General features: G+C 41.6%; 1 protein-coding gene across 8 annotated transcripts in view; it reads left to right on the top strand.

Annotated features, from left to right (window-relative positions):
- Positions 1–963: 963 nt before the first annotated feature.
- The window catches only part of auts2a (activator of transcription and developmental regulator AUTS2 a), a 294,009-nt gene continuing 278,261 nt past the window's right edge, over positions 964–16,711 (top strand). For 5 of the 8 annotated variants that reach the window (XM_047343418.1, XM_047343423.1, XM_047343421.1 and 2 more), the window contains exons 1-2: positions 965–1,135; positions 3,282–4,021. In XM_047343418.1, coding sequence (XP_047199374.1) covers positions 3,743–4,021 — 279 coding nt within the window. In that variant the 5' untranslated portion in view covers positions 965–1,135; positions 3,282–3,742. Of the gene's footprint in view, positions 1,136–1,215; positions 1,550–3,281; positions 4,022–16,711 lie in introns of those variants that run through there. The other 3 variants (XM_047343420.1, XM_047343419.1, XM_035178491.2) reach the window with 2 other exon arrangements.

Below are 16,711 nucleotides of genomic sequence, written 5' to 3'. Positions count from 1 at the left end.
TGACACCTGATTTAGCTCCTATATATACACACAATATATATATAACCTGTGCAGCAGTCATATAAGCTAATAAATGATTTTAGATAATATCAGGCTATCGTGATGACCTGAGGCAGCGAGGCTCATCTTCCTCAGTTAAAATGAATATGAGAGCAGGAGGTAAATCTTCGTTATTAGAATTAACTTTATCCCTTCATATTCACTGTGAGCATGAGGGAGGCTATGTGAGACCACCAACTACCTGCACGTGTTTTTATACACACAACCATCACTTCATATATTTGTATTTAGAGTTTTGCCAAAAAATTTATATGAGAGAGCAGGAGGTTAAGCTTGGTTATTTGCATTAAATGTAAAGGTTAACTTTTTGCAGTAAAGCTGAATGACCACCAACTGCCTCCAAGTACTTTTATACACAATTATGTATTGCTGTCACTTCATATACTTGTATTCAGAGTTTTTTTCTGCCATAGTAGAATGAGAGCAGGAGGTAAAGCTTGGTTATTAGCATTAACTTGATCAATTCACTGGTAGTGTCAGTGGTGAAGCTGAATGTATTCTCACGTTGTGACCTCCAACTACCTCCGAGTACTTTCATGATCACATTAGCCCTTTTTATATACTGATCACTTCATGTACTTGTATTCAGAGTGTTTTCAGCCATAAACACATCACAAAGAGAATAGGAGCGGGGAGGTTTATCCGGAGGAGAATATGTGTATAACGCTGTTTTTGTATGGTTGCCATTCACATGTGTTGGCGGTTATATAGAGTCTGAATGAACTGTCTCCGAATACCGAGACGCAGCACTATTTGCGCCGAGGAGGAAGCGTGCAGCGCGTAAAGCGGCACTGCGGCATCGCTCGTATCCCTGCGCCCCGGTCCCCCACCCACACACACACACACACCAACCTCCTCCTCCCCTCCCACCCCCTGTTCTCCGGGATCCTGAAGCTCGGATCTGGGCAGAGGAGGAGCAGGAGGAGAAAAACCCTCTGCTGTGTGTGTGTGTGTTTTTTTACCTTTGCGGGATTTTTATTTCGTCAGCTCCAGACCTGCTTGAGCTTGATCTGTTTTCTGAATAGTGACCGAAGGCCTGCAACTTGTCCGGACGGTCCTCTCCCCACTCGCAAGGGTTTGCATTTCTTGGTTTTGCATGACGTGTCTTGGAGCACAAAAAAAAAAAAAAAAAAGAGAGAGAGAGAGAAAGAGGAAACAGGCTTGCTTTGCTTTTGTTGCGTGTGTTGTGGTGGGGAGTGAAGCTTGGGAAGCAGGAGGCAGTGTCAGTCCGCTGCCGCCGCCGCCGCTGCTGGAGCTGCTGTGGGCTGGACTGGATTACAGAGCTGAGATCTCCACTGACAGCACAGGCAGACAGAAAGAGACTGTGAGCGAAGACAAGGGAAAGAGTCTTTCCACACAGCTTCACAGGAGCCAGGGCGAGTACAACTCAGTTTCTCTCTCCAGATGAGCGGCGTTGTGGAAGCGATCCGTGCAGTGCGTGTGTGCCATTAGAGGAGTGCTGGCACGGGGCATCAGGTTCAAGGCATAGGTACTGGAGGAGGGGGGGGAGACAACCTTTAGGACGTTTACAGTAGAGCTGGCTTTTCCTCTTTTTTTGGGGGGGGAACATCTGCATGGAAGGAGTATTTGTCAATGGTTGCTGCATACTTGGATGTGCCTTTGTTATGTGTCCATTTGATTTACCAGCACATGGTTCTGATTGGACACGTTTAAAACATGTGTCACTTCGCATGGTGTGGCAGAGCGTGTGGGGACTGCGTGTCTGCCTCAGAATCCAGATGAGCTCCATTGCACGGCAACCTGTGTCCAAGCAGACAATGTAAAGTTGAAGATGGTGGTGTAGTGTGTTATTTTTTTTTTTTTTAGTTTGTGTGGTTGATGCAGACAAGGTGTGATTTATGTTGTGTTGAGGAATGTCCACTTACAGAGAGGCTTTATGAAAGGGCTGCAGTTTGTTCATTCAGTTTTTCCTCCACCCAGAAAGCCCCCCTTTTTTTTTACTGTGATGTAATGGATGACAATTGATATTCTGGACACACGGAGAAGCTATATATGTTTTTAGACTACACTGCCGGAGCGACTTTCCGTGGCTTTAGGCCTACACTGTAAGCCATGCCTGGAGAATGATCCAGAAAAAAAGACTGCAAGCTGTTGAATGTTGCATCCTAATATAAAGCAGACACATGCCTTCACTGTCAGACGGTAAAAGGCATGGCCCCCTGAGCACCACAGTTAAGGGCAGGACAGCGGTATCACAGGCTCTTGGCATTTGTCATTTTCTTTCAATTCAATGAGAACCGCTTTTAATCTAGAGAGAGAAATAATCTCATTTCAGGTGCATGGTGATATTTGTTGGACGGGAAATTACCTGTTAATTGAAAGGGACTGTCGCGGTTTGTATTAAGTCATTTGGACTGGAATGAATGTTTATCAATGGACGGCTCTAAGTCAGAATAGTTTTATTTCTCTAATAGCTTTAAAATCACTTATTATCATCAACTACTGTATGTAGACAAATTGATAGTGGAGGCTGTACCCAATGTATAATCATTTAAACTTAGGTCATTATGGATTTCGAATGTGTGTGTCACTGAATTCAATAGAAGGTTATGCAAATTACTGTAATTACCAATCACATAAGAGCAGCAGCAGAAGTGGGAGAGTAGATTGTGTGACAGCTTACTATTAATACAGCATTTGATTTAAGGAAGGCTTTATTTTGGACTCAAGACCAGTCAGTGTGGTAATGGTCGTGGGCCAAGTGTACTGGATGTTACTGACACTGTCACACTATCACAGGTCAGACACATTCCCTGTACCTATGTTACCTAAAATCAGCTGCGGCCTTGACCAAAATAACAGCAGTGGTCATATTGACATGCTCAAGACAGCAAGTAGCAAAGTGAAAAAAAAATGTCTGCTACGTAATTAATTGAAGGAATGTAATCATTAGAAACACAGTTTAGGTTACAAGCTTGGCAAAAGCTTTAGATGCCAGTAAAAGAGCACTTACAACACATAATCATCCCATCTTGGGGCTTAATGGCCTGGCGGTGTAAGGAAACACAGTATACTCGGCAGATGAGACCTAATAAAACACTCATCTTGCTTTGTGTGGAATGGCAGGAGCCTTCTGTGTAGTTTGCAGTCCCCTTTTGGAAAATGGCCCATTGACTAAATGCACAGTTGAACTTGCTGAGTGAACATGTTGCAAATGCGTGCTCTCTCTCTCCCTCTCCCTCTCCGTCTTTGTCTTGCAGGAGGCCGAGTTTGCTGACCTTGGGTAAGAGGAGCAGGTTCCCGGAGAAGAAAGATGTGGCGTCACCTGCCTCATTCTCCATGGAGGGACGTGTTCATCGAGCAGACATTTGCTTTAACTTGAAAAGCTTTTCCTCTGCCGGAATCGACCACTTGGTGATATCGTGTTTAATAGATCATTTTACACCTCCGTCGTAGGATTTGATGGACTGCCTTTGGGGATCTGTGCTCGGAACCTAGCTTGGTTCAGTGACTCGCTGCAGTTTTGCATTACCTGTAAAAGGCTTTATCTGGTGGATATTACATGGTTACCCTGGATCTAACACATTGATAACATTCGCTTGGATATTGCGGAGCTAGTCTTGTAGGGGTTTTTCACACGAGTGGAGGTCAAGCAGTGCCATCGTTTGGCCCTCGACGAGTTTGATTCTCTGCAAGAGGAGCGTTTGTTTGGAGGTTTCCTATGAAGGACATGGATGGCCCTCGATCTAGTGGCCTACGCAAGAAGAGGAAGTCAAGGTCAGAGCGGGGTCTGGGGAGGAGACCAAATGGGATAAGGAGCAACCATGTTAAGGGTTCGGTCTTTCCCTTCTCCTCCGACTCGGAGCGGGAGGGCGAGCGGAAGCCCAACTCATCCCGCCCTCGACCCCCGCGGAGAAAGCGCAAGGAGTCTACTTCGGATGAAGAGGACATCATCGATGGCTTCTGCATTACCGGGTTCGTGACCCTGGAGGCGCTGGAGGTAAGTGCTGAACCAGAGGGGGTGGCCTTTTCTGTGTATGAGTGTTGCCTTTCGCATGAGGATTCCAGTTGAAAATGACTGAACGCTGTGAAAGATGTATTTATTGTGTGCAGCTTCGTGCCTCTCTGGCTGGGCCGGCCAAGTGTTTTGGCTCCCGCCTGCATACTTGGCTGTTCTGTGAGCTGGAGTTCAACAGATGTAGCTTTAAATGTGGTACTGCGGCCAGAGATTACTATCTGTGTCAGTGAGAGACTGTTGTTGTTGTTGTGTGCACTGCTCTGGATTTGTTTCCACAAGAGTTTTTCAGCAAAGCTTTAGACCAGATGAGAGATGTTCAGCTGCGGCTGTAGTGGCTGTTGTGTCTTTTGTACGCTCAGGAGTAGGAGTGAAAAAGCAATTTGATCCATGTTACACCAGTTTATTCAGAGTGGGAGTAATTTATTGCACACTGGCTATCCATTTTCCTTGGAATGCAAAGCGGGCACAGGCTGCTTTCCAACTATATGGTTCTGAATTATGACTTACATGAGCATAAGCATTTTTTCACACACAGACCAACTGCTTCATTTCTCGATGATAATAATTTACAGGGGGCGACAGAGGAAAATCTAAGTAAAACAGCTTCAGGCCATTTTTTCTTGATTTGTTGTTTTAATGATGTGATGGTGCAGATAACACCTCCCTCCAAAATCTCCTCTAGGATTAGATAAGATAAGATTCATATTATTTCAGTGACCCCTGCACCTTGTATGGAAGCGTCTATTATGTTTCCCCACTCATTAGTCTAAATGTTTCTTTTCATTTTATAGCTCTCTCTGTCAGCTTTTGCAATTCATAAATTTGACAGGAAACATTACTTGTTCATCGCTGTTTGTTTTGCATGACATATTCCAGCATAAATTTTACAGCTTGTTTATTTTAGCATAGACTTTGCTCTAATCGTGTTTGAGGGTTATGTGAAAATGGTTTCACAAGGTCAGAGTGGGAGATGTCCTGGGATAAAAGAGTGTGACTTGCACTTTCTGATTTATGCGGCGTGATACCAATCTCTTGTTCACTGCTGTGACCCATCTCAAGGATACGCACAGTAGCACTTGTTCTCACTGTATCCCTTTGTTTGTCAGATCAATGCTTTTCACAGCTCAAGAGTGTCTTACCCTTGTGTTCTTTTTTATTTCTATTCAGAATGACTCTATTCGGTGATGGACTCTTCTTGTGGCTGCATATCATTTCATTTCCCTCCTTGTTTTCTTTGACCTTATCTCCGTTCTTACCAGTGTTGTTATCAGCCTGTTAAAGCAGTACTATACTGTCTATTGCTGCTAGATGCCCGTTTTTCAAGTAAAATTCTGATACCGATCGGTCAATATTTATATATTTTTACACCAACACACTCACACGTGTGTATATATATGTATTAGATAATTGTATTGCAAAGGGAAAATTATGGGGTCACTGTTTATTAGTTTTCCTGCAAGTTTTTAAAATTGTTCATATTGGACATAACAAACCCTTTTTCATACCTGGCGTTAACGTGTGTCTTGGTGATCTGAGTACGTGTGTAACGGACACATTGAGATCTGATCCTTCAGACTACATTCGCAGGTGGTCTGGGCCACGTTCAGCCACATTTCTTTAGCTGTGAGAAGTTAGTCCTGAGCCACATTGACCATCAACTCAAATGATATCCTCTGCGTTAAAGTATGTGCTCATTTTTACTCAGTTAAAGGGGACATAGCATGCCCATTTTACCACAAGTTGATATGGTTCCTTGGGGTCTTAATGAAATGTCTGTAACATACTTTGGTCAAAATACCACAAGGATCATATAAAACAGCACCCTTTTTACCCTGTATAAAACAGCCCTCCACAGAGTGACCTGTTTTGAGTGCCTGTTCCTTTAAATGCTAATGAGCCAGCTCCCCCCTCCCCCCTCTCCCCCCATGATTTTAAACGATATAAATTACAAATTTTATATGATATAAATTATCAAATATGCATCCCATACTTTGTATTCCCTCTGTTGTCCTGGAGTTTTAATTTTCCCAATCACATAATTAAATGTCCCCTCTGCCCATCCACTACAAGCACACAAGCAGACAGACAGAGAGAGAAAGAGAGGGTGGGGTGGGGGGCTATGAAGACCATCATTTACCCCCGAACCCCGACATTCAACGGGTACAACAACAAGCGGAGAAAGCAGAATCGTGGGCTGACCTTATATGTACAGTCTATGGGGCTGACCAGCGGAGAAATGCTCGTCCCGTGTGAACAGCCAGGCGGCTGCGCGCTTGAGAACGGTGCTGCGCTGCCTCGCAGCGGCACTTCTGCGTCCAGTGTAAATGTTTCTGACTTAGAGGAACCATAACAAAACGCGCGAGTGTTTTTTTTCCAGAGTTTTTGGGTTGGTAGACATGCCAGATACCCACATTAACGTGTAGAAGCACTAACAAAGTGGAATTTGCATGATATGTCCCCTTTAAGTTGGTTCTTAGATTGTATAAACTAGCATTGTAAATGACTATTAGGACATTTCAAAAGGCCTCAGTGATATCTCATGAGTACTTCAAACAAGTTGGTTGTTGTAGTTTGTGGAGGACGGACAGTACCAGTCTGTTTAGATTTTTTTCCCAACAATTTCTGGTAGACTAAGCACAGGAAGTGCATTACAGCCTCCTGATGGTAGAAAAACATCAGCAATGTAATTGGTCTTTACAGACATTAATGATGTATGCGTTTGTAGCAGGGAAGTAAGATCTGATCACAAGTGGTCTCTCGAGACGTATGTGGAGATGCATTCTAATGTCTTGTGTCAACTGAAGTACTTTGAGGTATCCACTTGGGATCATATCACCCACTCAGATGATTGGCAGCTATGAATATATGTATGTAATGGCAGGTATAAACGTAGGCCATATACACTTATGCTGATATCTGTAATATACTACTACTGGTCGATAAAATTGCACTACTGATAACTCCGATTCCCAGAAAATGTGTCAGTACTAGAATTAGGATGGCCCATAATCAAAAGACTTACATTTTTCCATTAGGGCTGGGCAATGAAACAATTTCAGTAATTATCCCTAATAATAATTTCATAACAATATATCTGTGGGTCACCCCTCATCTGCACAATCACCCCAATAGACTGCAGCAACAGGCTCATATAGCTGACATGTCTCAGGCCAAATCCTGAACCTAAACGTGAGTGACAATGTGGAGAGTCAAACATCTGCACATAACAAAAACTATAGCTAAGGGAGGTCACACAAAATTTGAGATTTTGAAAGGCTTTGTATTTTCAAAACTGGAATAAAAGCAGAACATTGTCCATTGCAAGATATGCAGGATATCTGTGCTGACAAAGAGGGAAACACAGCAAACGTTTTCCTCCATTTGAAAATGTACCATCCCACTGAGTATACAGAAATCCAAAGTCTATGTTCGTAAGCTGCAGCACTAGAACTTGTAAAACCCCCCTGGTAGTTACACAGTCAAACCTCAGCAGCAGTTACTTGTGTCTTTTTTAGTCATTACTTCATATAAGAGCTCTTATTTTTATAGTGAAAGACATGATACCAGTTAAAATTGAGTAGAAAAATGTGTTTCAACAGGCAAATGAAAGTGATTCACTCCAGGTATAAAATCCCCAGACAATAACAGTGCTGCTGCAGATATAGGCATAATTAAATGTAGAAGGAGCAGCTTTACACACTTTCCACCCCTCCTGTCATATCTCTGCAGAGCCTTCCATGAGCCCAGTAAGTGTAAACATCCCAGCGTGTTGGTGGTGGAGAGTGTCAAGCTGTTAAGAACCATAAGTAACCTTATGATTCACTTAGGATTCATTCTCAAACTGAATTATTACCCCTTGAAGGCCCCCCGTGGAGTTAATTTATGAACAAACAAGTCATGTTCACATTCAATGTTACTCTGCAAAATGGTGCGCATCCTTGTGGTTTAACAAACACAAGGAACAGTCTGGTAAACTGTGTAAACTGGGATAATGGGCATATCCTGGCCAGTCATGTTAAATCACATTACAAATGCTGCTTTAGAAGGCATGGTTGTACCAGATATGCATTTCAGTGTATATTAGTACACATTATCTTGACATTTTATTACATTTTACTGCATTCAAGTAAAGTGAAAAACAGACCAATAAATCAAATTACATTGCAGAATCAAATTAGATTAATATCAAATCACCAGTGATTTAGAAAGTAAAGCTTTATGGTGACTATTGTCTATGGAGTAATGAAAACAGAGTTCAAGTAAAGGCAGGAGGAAAAACAAATTAGACTTGAGTTTGTGTGTCAGTGTAAGTATGCACACCGACCTGACATTTGTTTTTGTGAGAATGTGAAGGGCCTATTAATACATCATATTAACACATCATCATCACCGGGAGATGAAAGGTGTTGGCAATATTGATTTACAGTAGCTTACATCTTTCAGTTCTTTGGGAGCTTTAAAATAAAGTTTGTTGCACAGATGTGATGACACTGTTAAAAACACGAGGTGTGTAATTATCAATATTTCTGTTTACACAGTCTCCAAATATAAGATCTGGCCTATTGCCCGGATTGTTGTTTAGTCCAGTGCCCTGCATTTCAATACACATTTTAACATTTTGTTCAATCTGATTGGCTTATTGATTCTTAATTCTTTCATATCCCTTATCAAATTTTAGTAGTAATTTGTTTGGTTTGGAGTGAAAACATATGTTAGTTAAACAATGTATTGTTTTTCCATCCTTGCTTCTTTTTTGGGTATTTTTGTTACATAAAATATAGAATCTAGGTTCTTCTAATAACATAATAAACCATTTTTAATTGTGCTTTATAAAGCACATTAGCAGACAGTCATCAACCTTAACACTAACTTAACCTTTCTAAACCCGATAACCTGAGATTCTACAGTTCTGAAGGCTTTCACCACGTCCAGTGTTCATCATTGGTCTGTGACACTCAGTCACAGAATCTAAAGTATAAACAAGACAGTGAAAATAATAAATGAATAAAATAATATTCATTATAATATGAATACACAATGCACTTACAGAATACAGTGCAACAAAGTTATCAGAAATAAACTTGCCTCAGTGCAGGGAAATGACACCAGTGAATGCTAAATGTTAAATCAGGTTTAAGTGGATCAAACATCAGGATCAGTCTTTTAAACTTACTCCTGCAATGAGAATGAGAATAACTACCTCTGCAGTCACTTTTATTATAGCTGTTCAAAGGCCAGTGATGGAACACATGTTTTATTTGAATGTGATAACATTGTGACTGAGGTTGAATTGGGGAGTTTCTTTAACAGATACAAAAATCTGTAAAGTTGAAATGAACTCAAAGATTGTCTTGTTCTTTGCTTCCCTCTAATGACTCAGGATATTGAATTGCATTTTTAAACAGATAAGTAATGTATCAGAAAGACTTCAAAATTACATCGGTCAGATTTCTAATTATTTTAAGGGAGATACTTTTCTTCTTTTTAATCATCAATTATGAACAGACTTGTTTTTCTTCCATTACACTGCATCCGTAGCTTAAATCATTTGATCTGTGTTTATTCAGCATTGACAATATCACTTCAGTTTCCTCACTCTTGTGTGCGCTGTTGTAATTTTCTCTGGCTTCATTCATTCTAATAAGTTTGTGTCCAATGCTTCAACATTTCTTTGCAATTATGTGATATTCATTTATTAGTTTCAACCACACCATGTTTGAAGATATGTAGATGTAACTGTGCACAAGCGTACCACTGCACCATTGGCTGAGTCTTTTTCTGTCTGGGTATAAAGTTAAATTCTGATGAGGTCAGAACCCTGGAGGTATAGTGCTAGTGCTCTCCATCTGTCACCACAGTGCGGGAGCAACACTGCTCCCAGGCATGCTTTTCATGTGCATCCTGATATCTTAGCATTTCTCTTCTGCAGGCGCGGGGCTGAAGCCTCCGTGATGAGGCTCTTGAGATAGTTGCTTTCGGTAGATATTGCACAACTGGGCTTTGTGATGTGGATCATTTCATATTATGCTATTGTGTATTTCATTGTTCAAACCACACTCTTACTCTTACTCCTGCTGTTGGTGTAAAAATTCTCCAAATGAATGGTTTCGTTCAGAGCTTGGCTATTGAGCCAGGGTTCGTTTATTGGGGGAGGGGATGCACAATCTTCTGTTATTATCCATCTAGCTTAGTAAACTAAACTTCAACCTCAGGAGAGATCACGCAGGTGTAATGTGTAAAATATACAGCTAATACTTCCTAACTTTGAATAGAATAATTATTTTAAATATACATTTATATAAACGTGTGATATATAAAATACATCAAATTATCAGAAATCAGAAATGAAAGCACAATGGGCTACATCTGCAGAGATTGCAGCAGAGTATCATCCTCCATCTTCCTGTATCACGATATGAGAATTTTGGATCACTGTACAGATTTCCGTTTCAGAATCGTTACTTGCCTGCTAGCTGCTGCAATATTTTCCATCATGTGGACGACGCTTTGCATTCCTCCTCATGGCGTGAACAATCAAACCTGGAGGAGAGTGAGCATGACACAGAAGGTGGTACTTCCGACCAACCAACCAAGACAGGACAAGGGGCTCCTGTTGTTCAGGAGTAGCAGATTTAATGTGTTGAAGCAGAGCAGATGGTTATTATTTACGAGCTTATTTAGTGTAATAACCACTGACCCTTAGTTCACTGTTGTTTCTCTTTAATGTCAGACATATTGAGTATTCAGTCACTGCACAGAGATTAAAGTACACAGCAGCAGTTTTGTTGTCTTTTTGCAGGAGGTGGTTTGGAGTCAGATTTTTCTTTTTATTGAGAGGTCTGAGAAGCAACTGTTACAGCACCTGATGAAATCACTAAATTATTGAGAAGATTCTCCTCTAAAACCTTGTGCTGTGTTTTACCCATTTTACTCACTTTACTCCGAGGGCTGTATCTTTGCACCACTCACATACACACAGACAACATGTGAGCCGGATCAAGCTTCTGTCTAATCACACACTCTGCTTTTCCAGCCTTCCTTTTACCGAGGTTTAACGACAAGTCATGTTTTTTCAACTGCGATAACAACATCTCATCTTCTTGCTCAGCGGGTTAACAGCAGTCTATTACATGATTGACTGCCCGTGTTAATACGATGAACAGCACAAAAGCGCTACTGTGTAAATTAGTACATTTGCAGTGTCTATTTGACTCTGATTTCACATTTTAAAGGTTTTGGAAAGACTTCTTAATTTACAATGCCCCACAGAGTTCCTGCAGGTTTTGTTGTTCCCTCTAAATAATTCCCCCACCCTAACTGCGTTTGTTACACACCATAAAAAACAGAAGACAATACATTCACCTCACAGTGTACAGAATGGAATTGGGCACATAGCTGCATAACACCGCATATGGGTAACACTGGGAGAGTAGCCTAGGGTTTGGATGGACAAGCAGAGCTGACTCCAGCAGCTTGCAGCCTGCAGTGTAAAGTGATGCTTTTTCATCACTTAGTAAACAATTGAAACCAGCTAACTTTTAATATTTAAATCTTATTTTAGATGTTTTTGATTCTTGCAAATGCTCAGTGATGTGTTTGGGTGTCTGTAGTTTGGATTTACTCCCTAATATATTTGTCATTATTACCATGATGTGATTGGCTGTAGTTCAGTTCGCTGTGTAAGTTATGTTTTGCCATTTTGTCATTTGGTGACTCTGTTGTTCAACTGCTCGTTTACTCGGTTGGTCTTTGCTTGGTGTCTCGGGATGTTCGTTGATTTCACATATACTCTAAGTGATGATATACATTTGGCTATATAGCTTTTACCTTTGGAAGCTGTCCATTTGTCTGTATTTTGATTAAATTATTGCCTAGATTTTACACGTTTGTGATGCAATGTTTTTATTTAAGCGAGAGATGTAGTTACTAAGATGAGCAGTTTCTCCTTGAGCAGTGTCCAGTGAAATTCCTTTTTTCTTTTGCAGTGTACAGCGTCTTGAGGGTAAAAAAGTACAAGCATGTGCTAAACCAGTTTTGGGCTCTTGTAATGCTTATTACATCAGGTTGTGCAGCAGCAGTGGATTTGTCACGTCATGGCTAACTGCACCAAACAGCAGACTTCCCACTGCTGGCCAGCACAGAGCAGGCGGATAGTCAATCGATTACAATCAGCTTTAAAACCTTTCACTTCGGGCTTCACATCACACTGACAAAAAGTCCATGAGAGGGATATGTATAAACCATGTGTCCGCTGGAGGAGAAATGTTTTCATAAGAGCTGTAAAAATCACGCCTGTGCTTCTCCTGCCCTTTACATTTACTTTCAGCACCACTGACGCACCACCAGGACCTCGTTGGTTCCAATTAAGTGCCAGTTTCTATTTATGATTTCTGCTGCTCCCATCGGTTATTTAATTTAAGGCACCAGCTTCACACCCATCTGTCACACCCACACTGGCTGCAGAGATGTGACATAATGAAACTGGGCCACGGTGGAGCATCGTGGCTCATGGATTTAGTTGAGTCAGAGCACGTGGGTGGAAGGTGGAGGTGGTACAGAGTAAGTAGTTCAAAAGAACTATTATAGGTTCATTGCTGAGTTGCCAGACCTTCGAATAACAAATAGTGGCTAACTAATTAATGGCTATTGACATTTAAAGTGGAGCTAGAGTTACAGGACAGGTCTCAGCCTTAGCTGACAGGATCAACTGTGCTAATTAAGTCAACAAAGGATGTTCCTCTCATACGGCCAAATGAGGACAATGGATTGCAGTTCAACACATGGCATTTTTCTCTCGCATGCTGCTCGTGGGAGGATGCTGTCGCCTTTCCAGCATTTAAAAAAAACAATTGATTTTCTTCGGCACAGCCCTCAGAGGTCTGCCTGAAAGAGGAATTCTAAGTGCAGGCAGAGAAGAACACATTGATTGGTGCTTGATTGTAAGAAAGAGGCTAATGTGAAATCAAACATATTGACAGCTTGTTTCCAAAAGAATGTAATAAAGTGGCATTTCAAACAGATAAGACTCATAAGGATCAAGCCAGGTTTTCTGAAAGCTTTGTTCCTGAGAGAGCGCAGGTTGATGAACAAGGATGTCTTCCCCTTGTGCCAAGTTTCCTTGATGGATATTCTTGTTTACCAGTTTTTTAAGCCTTATCAACGAATTTTCCACCCTCCACACATGTATCTATTCCAGTCTGGCAGATATTAATTTGGCTGCATTTTGGAAGTGTCAGAGTGATGCATTGTGTGTTTGTATATGACAGCCCAGTGACTGACACATTAATGAAGTAAGCTGTCTCTGGGTGTTTTGGGGGGTAAAGGTTTTCTGGATAGTGGATTCTAACAACATCCTCTGTGTGCGAGCGGCTATTTGAGCTGTGGAGCTCTTTATTGGGATTTGAACTAAGCCAGGAATCTGTTTAAAACCTCATTGAACTTCCACCAGTGTTCGTTCAGTATCTTAGTCTCATTGACAACTCAAGCACCTATTTAACAAGCACTGACACTGAGCAATTATGCCAGAGATGCAGAATAATTTGTTAAACTTTGTCTGCTGTTATCTCTCGCTGCAGATTTATGACTTTCATGCCTCAATACTTTAAAAACCTTTCCATCTGTCCCTAACATGTGTCCTGGGTGACTCCACTGTAACTCCCAGAAAATCCAGGTGTAAATCCACCTTTAACATCGGACAACAGTCCACAGGTTAATTTAGGAGTTTAACACAGGAATTAATATTCATGTTGAATGTTCCATCTGAAGAAGACAAATTAAGTAAGATAGTTTATTTGGGAAATAAGAAGTCAAATGTCAACATTATATCGTAAACAGAGTTTATTTTTCCAAATGTCACCCATATCACATTGTATCTGGATACAACTTGCATGTGAAATGCGCAGCACAAGCGCTCTGATTGATGTCCTGATGTGAGGTTGATAAGTGCTCGACTCACTTGCTGGAGCGGAAACTGACACTGACACATTTGTATGAACTCAGGCAAAACAAATGGCACGGCAGCAGAGAACATGTTCTACAAGCAGCATCAGTGTTTGGAGCTGGCGCACAGGTGGAAGGAATGGGACTCTGGGATGTTGGAGCAGGGCGGATCAGTTTGTACAAACTCATCCAAACTCTACACGGACGCTTATCGTACATCGCTCTGTGTTGCTGTATCCAAGCTTGTGAGGCTGCAGGGATCTGTGTTGCATTGTGGGATGTGTTGAGAGTCTAGAATATGTTTTTATAATATTGAATTAAAAAAAAGCCTGACCCTAAGGTTGTGCATATATTTTTGTTGAATTCTTAAAATCTAACGAATGCTACATAATAATGCTGTTCCCATCTTAACACACAGTTTCTATTTAGTGTTTGTATTTCCAACGGGATGCTTCAGTGAACATTTCCCCCCCGACATGATCACCAGTGTTACCGATTGCACCGGACATTTTACAAGTAAAGTGTCGGCTCAGTATCTGCAGAGCGTTTACTTTGATCTTTATCAGCCTCACTCTTGTGTAGCGGCCTCGAAGCTGTGTGTAAATGAAAAGTGTCACGTCCAGATGCTGCCACCGTCATCAAACAAAGTGGGATTGCTCCATTAATGTTATCAGGTTTCCTTTTGGCATCAGAAGTACTACCACATGCCCAGCCCCACTCCACTATTTTACAAATTGGAGTTTTATTATTTGATGAATGTTGCCACTGATTTTGAAAAATAAATCAAATGTTTTTTTATGTATGTAAGAACAATGAAATAAAGGGCGGGGCCGGTGGGCAAGTTCTGTCATCGTGTTTGATTGATCCCCGTATAAAACCAGCAACACTGACGACTGCGGCATCGCCCGATATGAACATGAACGAGCAGTTAAGTGGACAATGTTTGGTTTGTTCTTCAACAGACAAAGTGGCCGGGGTCAGAAAGGAGGAATGAATTTGTTTACATTGCAAAGACTGAGTGCTGTTGTGGCTGAGATTTATGAATGTCAACCGATTTACACACACACGTCTTCCATCAGCTTTTGTCTTCATTAACGGCTGATCTGTGGCTAATGGTACACAGAGAGTGGCTGAAGAACATTGGATTAACGGTTCCACCTCCTTAAGATCTAACATCCTCCCCGACACTTGTTAACGCAGCATTCAGCTCTGAAACCACATCACTGTGTAGCTTTATCCAACCTTTAGCGCAGAGGCAAATCACATCCCCAACCTTAATATAATTGACTTAGCTCAGTTGAGAAAAATAAATGTCCCTGTTCCTTGCTGAGCCCAGGCCATTTTCTTTTCCATTTCAAGCTCGTCTTTATTCTGTCAGGTTCCAGTGACAGATGTGAAGGGAGAAAAGATAAATGTTTGTAGTGGCTGATTGTAAAATGTCATCTCTGAAGTAGAGCCGTGGCCGTAGTCCCTCTCTCTCTTGTGTGTAATGGCCCCCATGATGATGCATTTTTTTCGACTTGAGAGGAAGCCCTTTTCATGCTTAACAGCACAGTGCATACTAATGGGCTGCAGTTCGGAAAGCGTTAATGTGTGTGAGTGTGTGTCTTTGCAGCACAGGGCCTGTGGACTTGCAGACAGAGCCCTGTTGAGATCTCTACCTGCAGCTTTGAACCTTTGATCCCCCTCTCTCTGATCCTTCTTTCAAACCGAGCCAGCCCGCCACTGTTTCCATTTCCATCTGCTTCCATTCCTGCACTCTCAGATAAGCTCTGCTCAGAAAATACACGGCTTCCCTTCTTTTTTTAAAGAATTGTTTACACTAACCTGGATTCAAAACTATAATCCATAACCACATGCTTTTTTTCCCCAATATTTAGAAAATTGGTATAAATCACAGCAGCTAACACAGACTGTTTTTTTTTCTTGCTCACAGCACTTATCCCCATGCGTGGCTCTGTAGCACAGGATGCAGTCACATTTTTCCAGGTCAAATGATATTGAAATACTGATTAATGGCCTCATGGCTGTGTCTCAGTATGAAGTCACCCCCCCCCCCCTGCCCTCGCCTGTGGAACTAACTGCTTTAGATGCTCAGTGGGTGGGTTTATATGGACTGAAATGGCTTAAGCTGAGAGTTGAATCCATTTGATCCAAAGATTCAGATAGCCGTGTCATGTCCACTTTCAGCATCCACTGTGAAAATCGTTGTAGGCTAATTATTTAGTTTGATCCCTATTGAAGCAGACAGAAACGTTGTTGTTTGGAGGTGGCATTAGATAGTTTGCCCAGTGGAAGTCTAGGAAAACAACTTACATACAGCAACTACAACCTGTTTAATATGGTTTTAGCTGTTTCATCTGCGGTTCCCAACCTGTTTGGTCTCTCGTGCCCTCACATCCCTGTCATATGTACTCAGCACCCCTTCGACACCTCCTATCATGTGACAACTGTCTTCACTACCCTGTGCGCCATATGTCTGGTACAGCTAGCTACATTTGAACTATTTCACTATTCATTATTTTGGTTGCTTATTTTGATATTCCAGTCACACTGTGGTCTGTAACGTTTTTATCTTCCACACAGACAGTCAGACCTCATAGTTTCAGCTGGAGTTGTAGCATGCAATGCAGCTTTCTCTCTCTCTCTCTCTCTCTTGCCAGAACTTATCTTTCCCTCTTTAGTCTGTGTACCTGTCACTCAGAATCTGTCCCCCCCCCCCGCCCCCCTTCC

The sequence above is a fragment of the Hippoglossus stenolepis genome, chromosome 15, assembly GCF_022539355.2.
Source record: "Hippoglossus stenolepis isolate QCI-W04-F060 chromosome 15, HSTE1.2, whole genome shotgun sequence".
NCBI classification, from domain to species: Eukaryota; Metazoa; Chordata; class Actinopteri; order Pleuronectiformes; family Pleuronectidae; genus Hippoglossus; species Hippoglossus stenolepis.
Note: the sequence above shows the minus strand (reverse complement) of the source record. Positions and strands in the feature narration are given on the sequence as shown.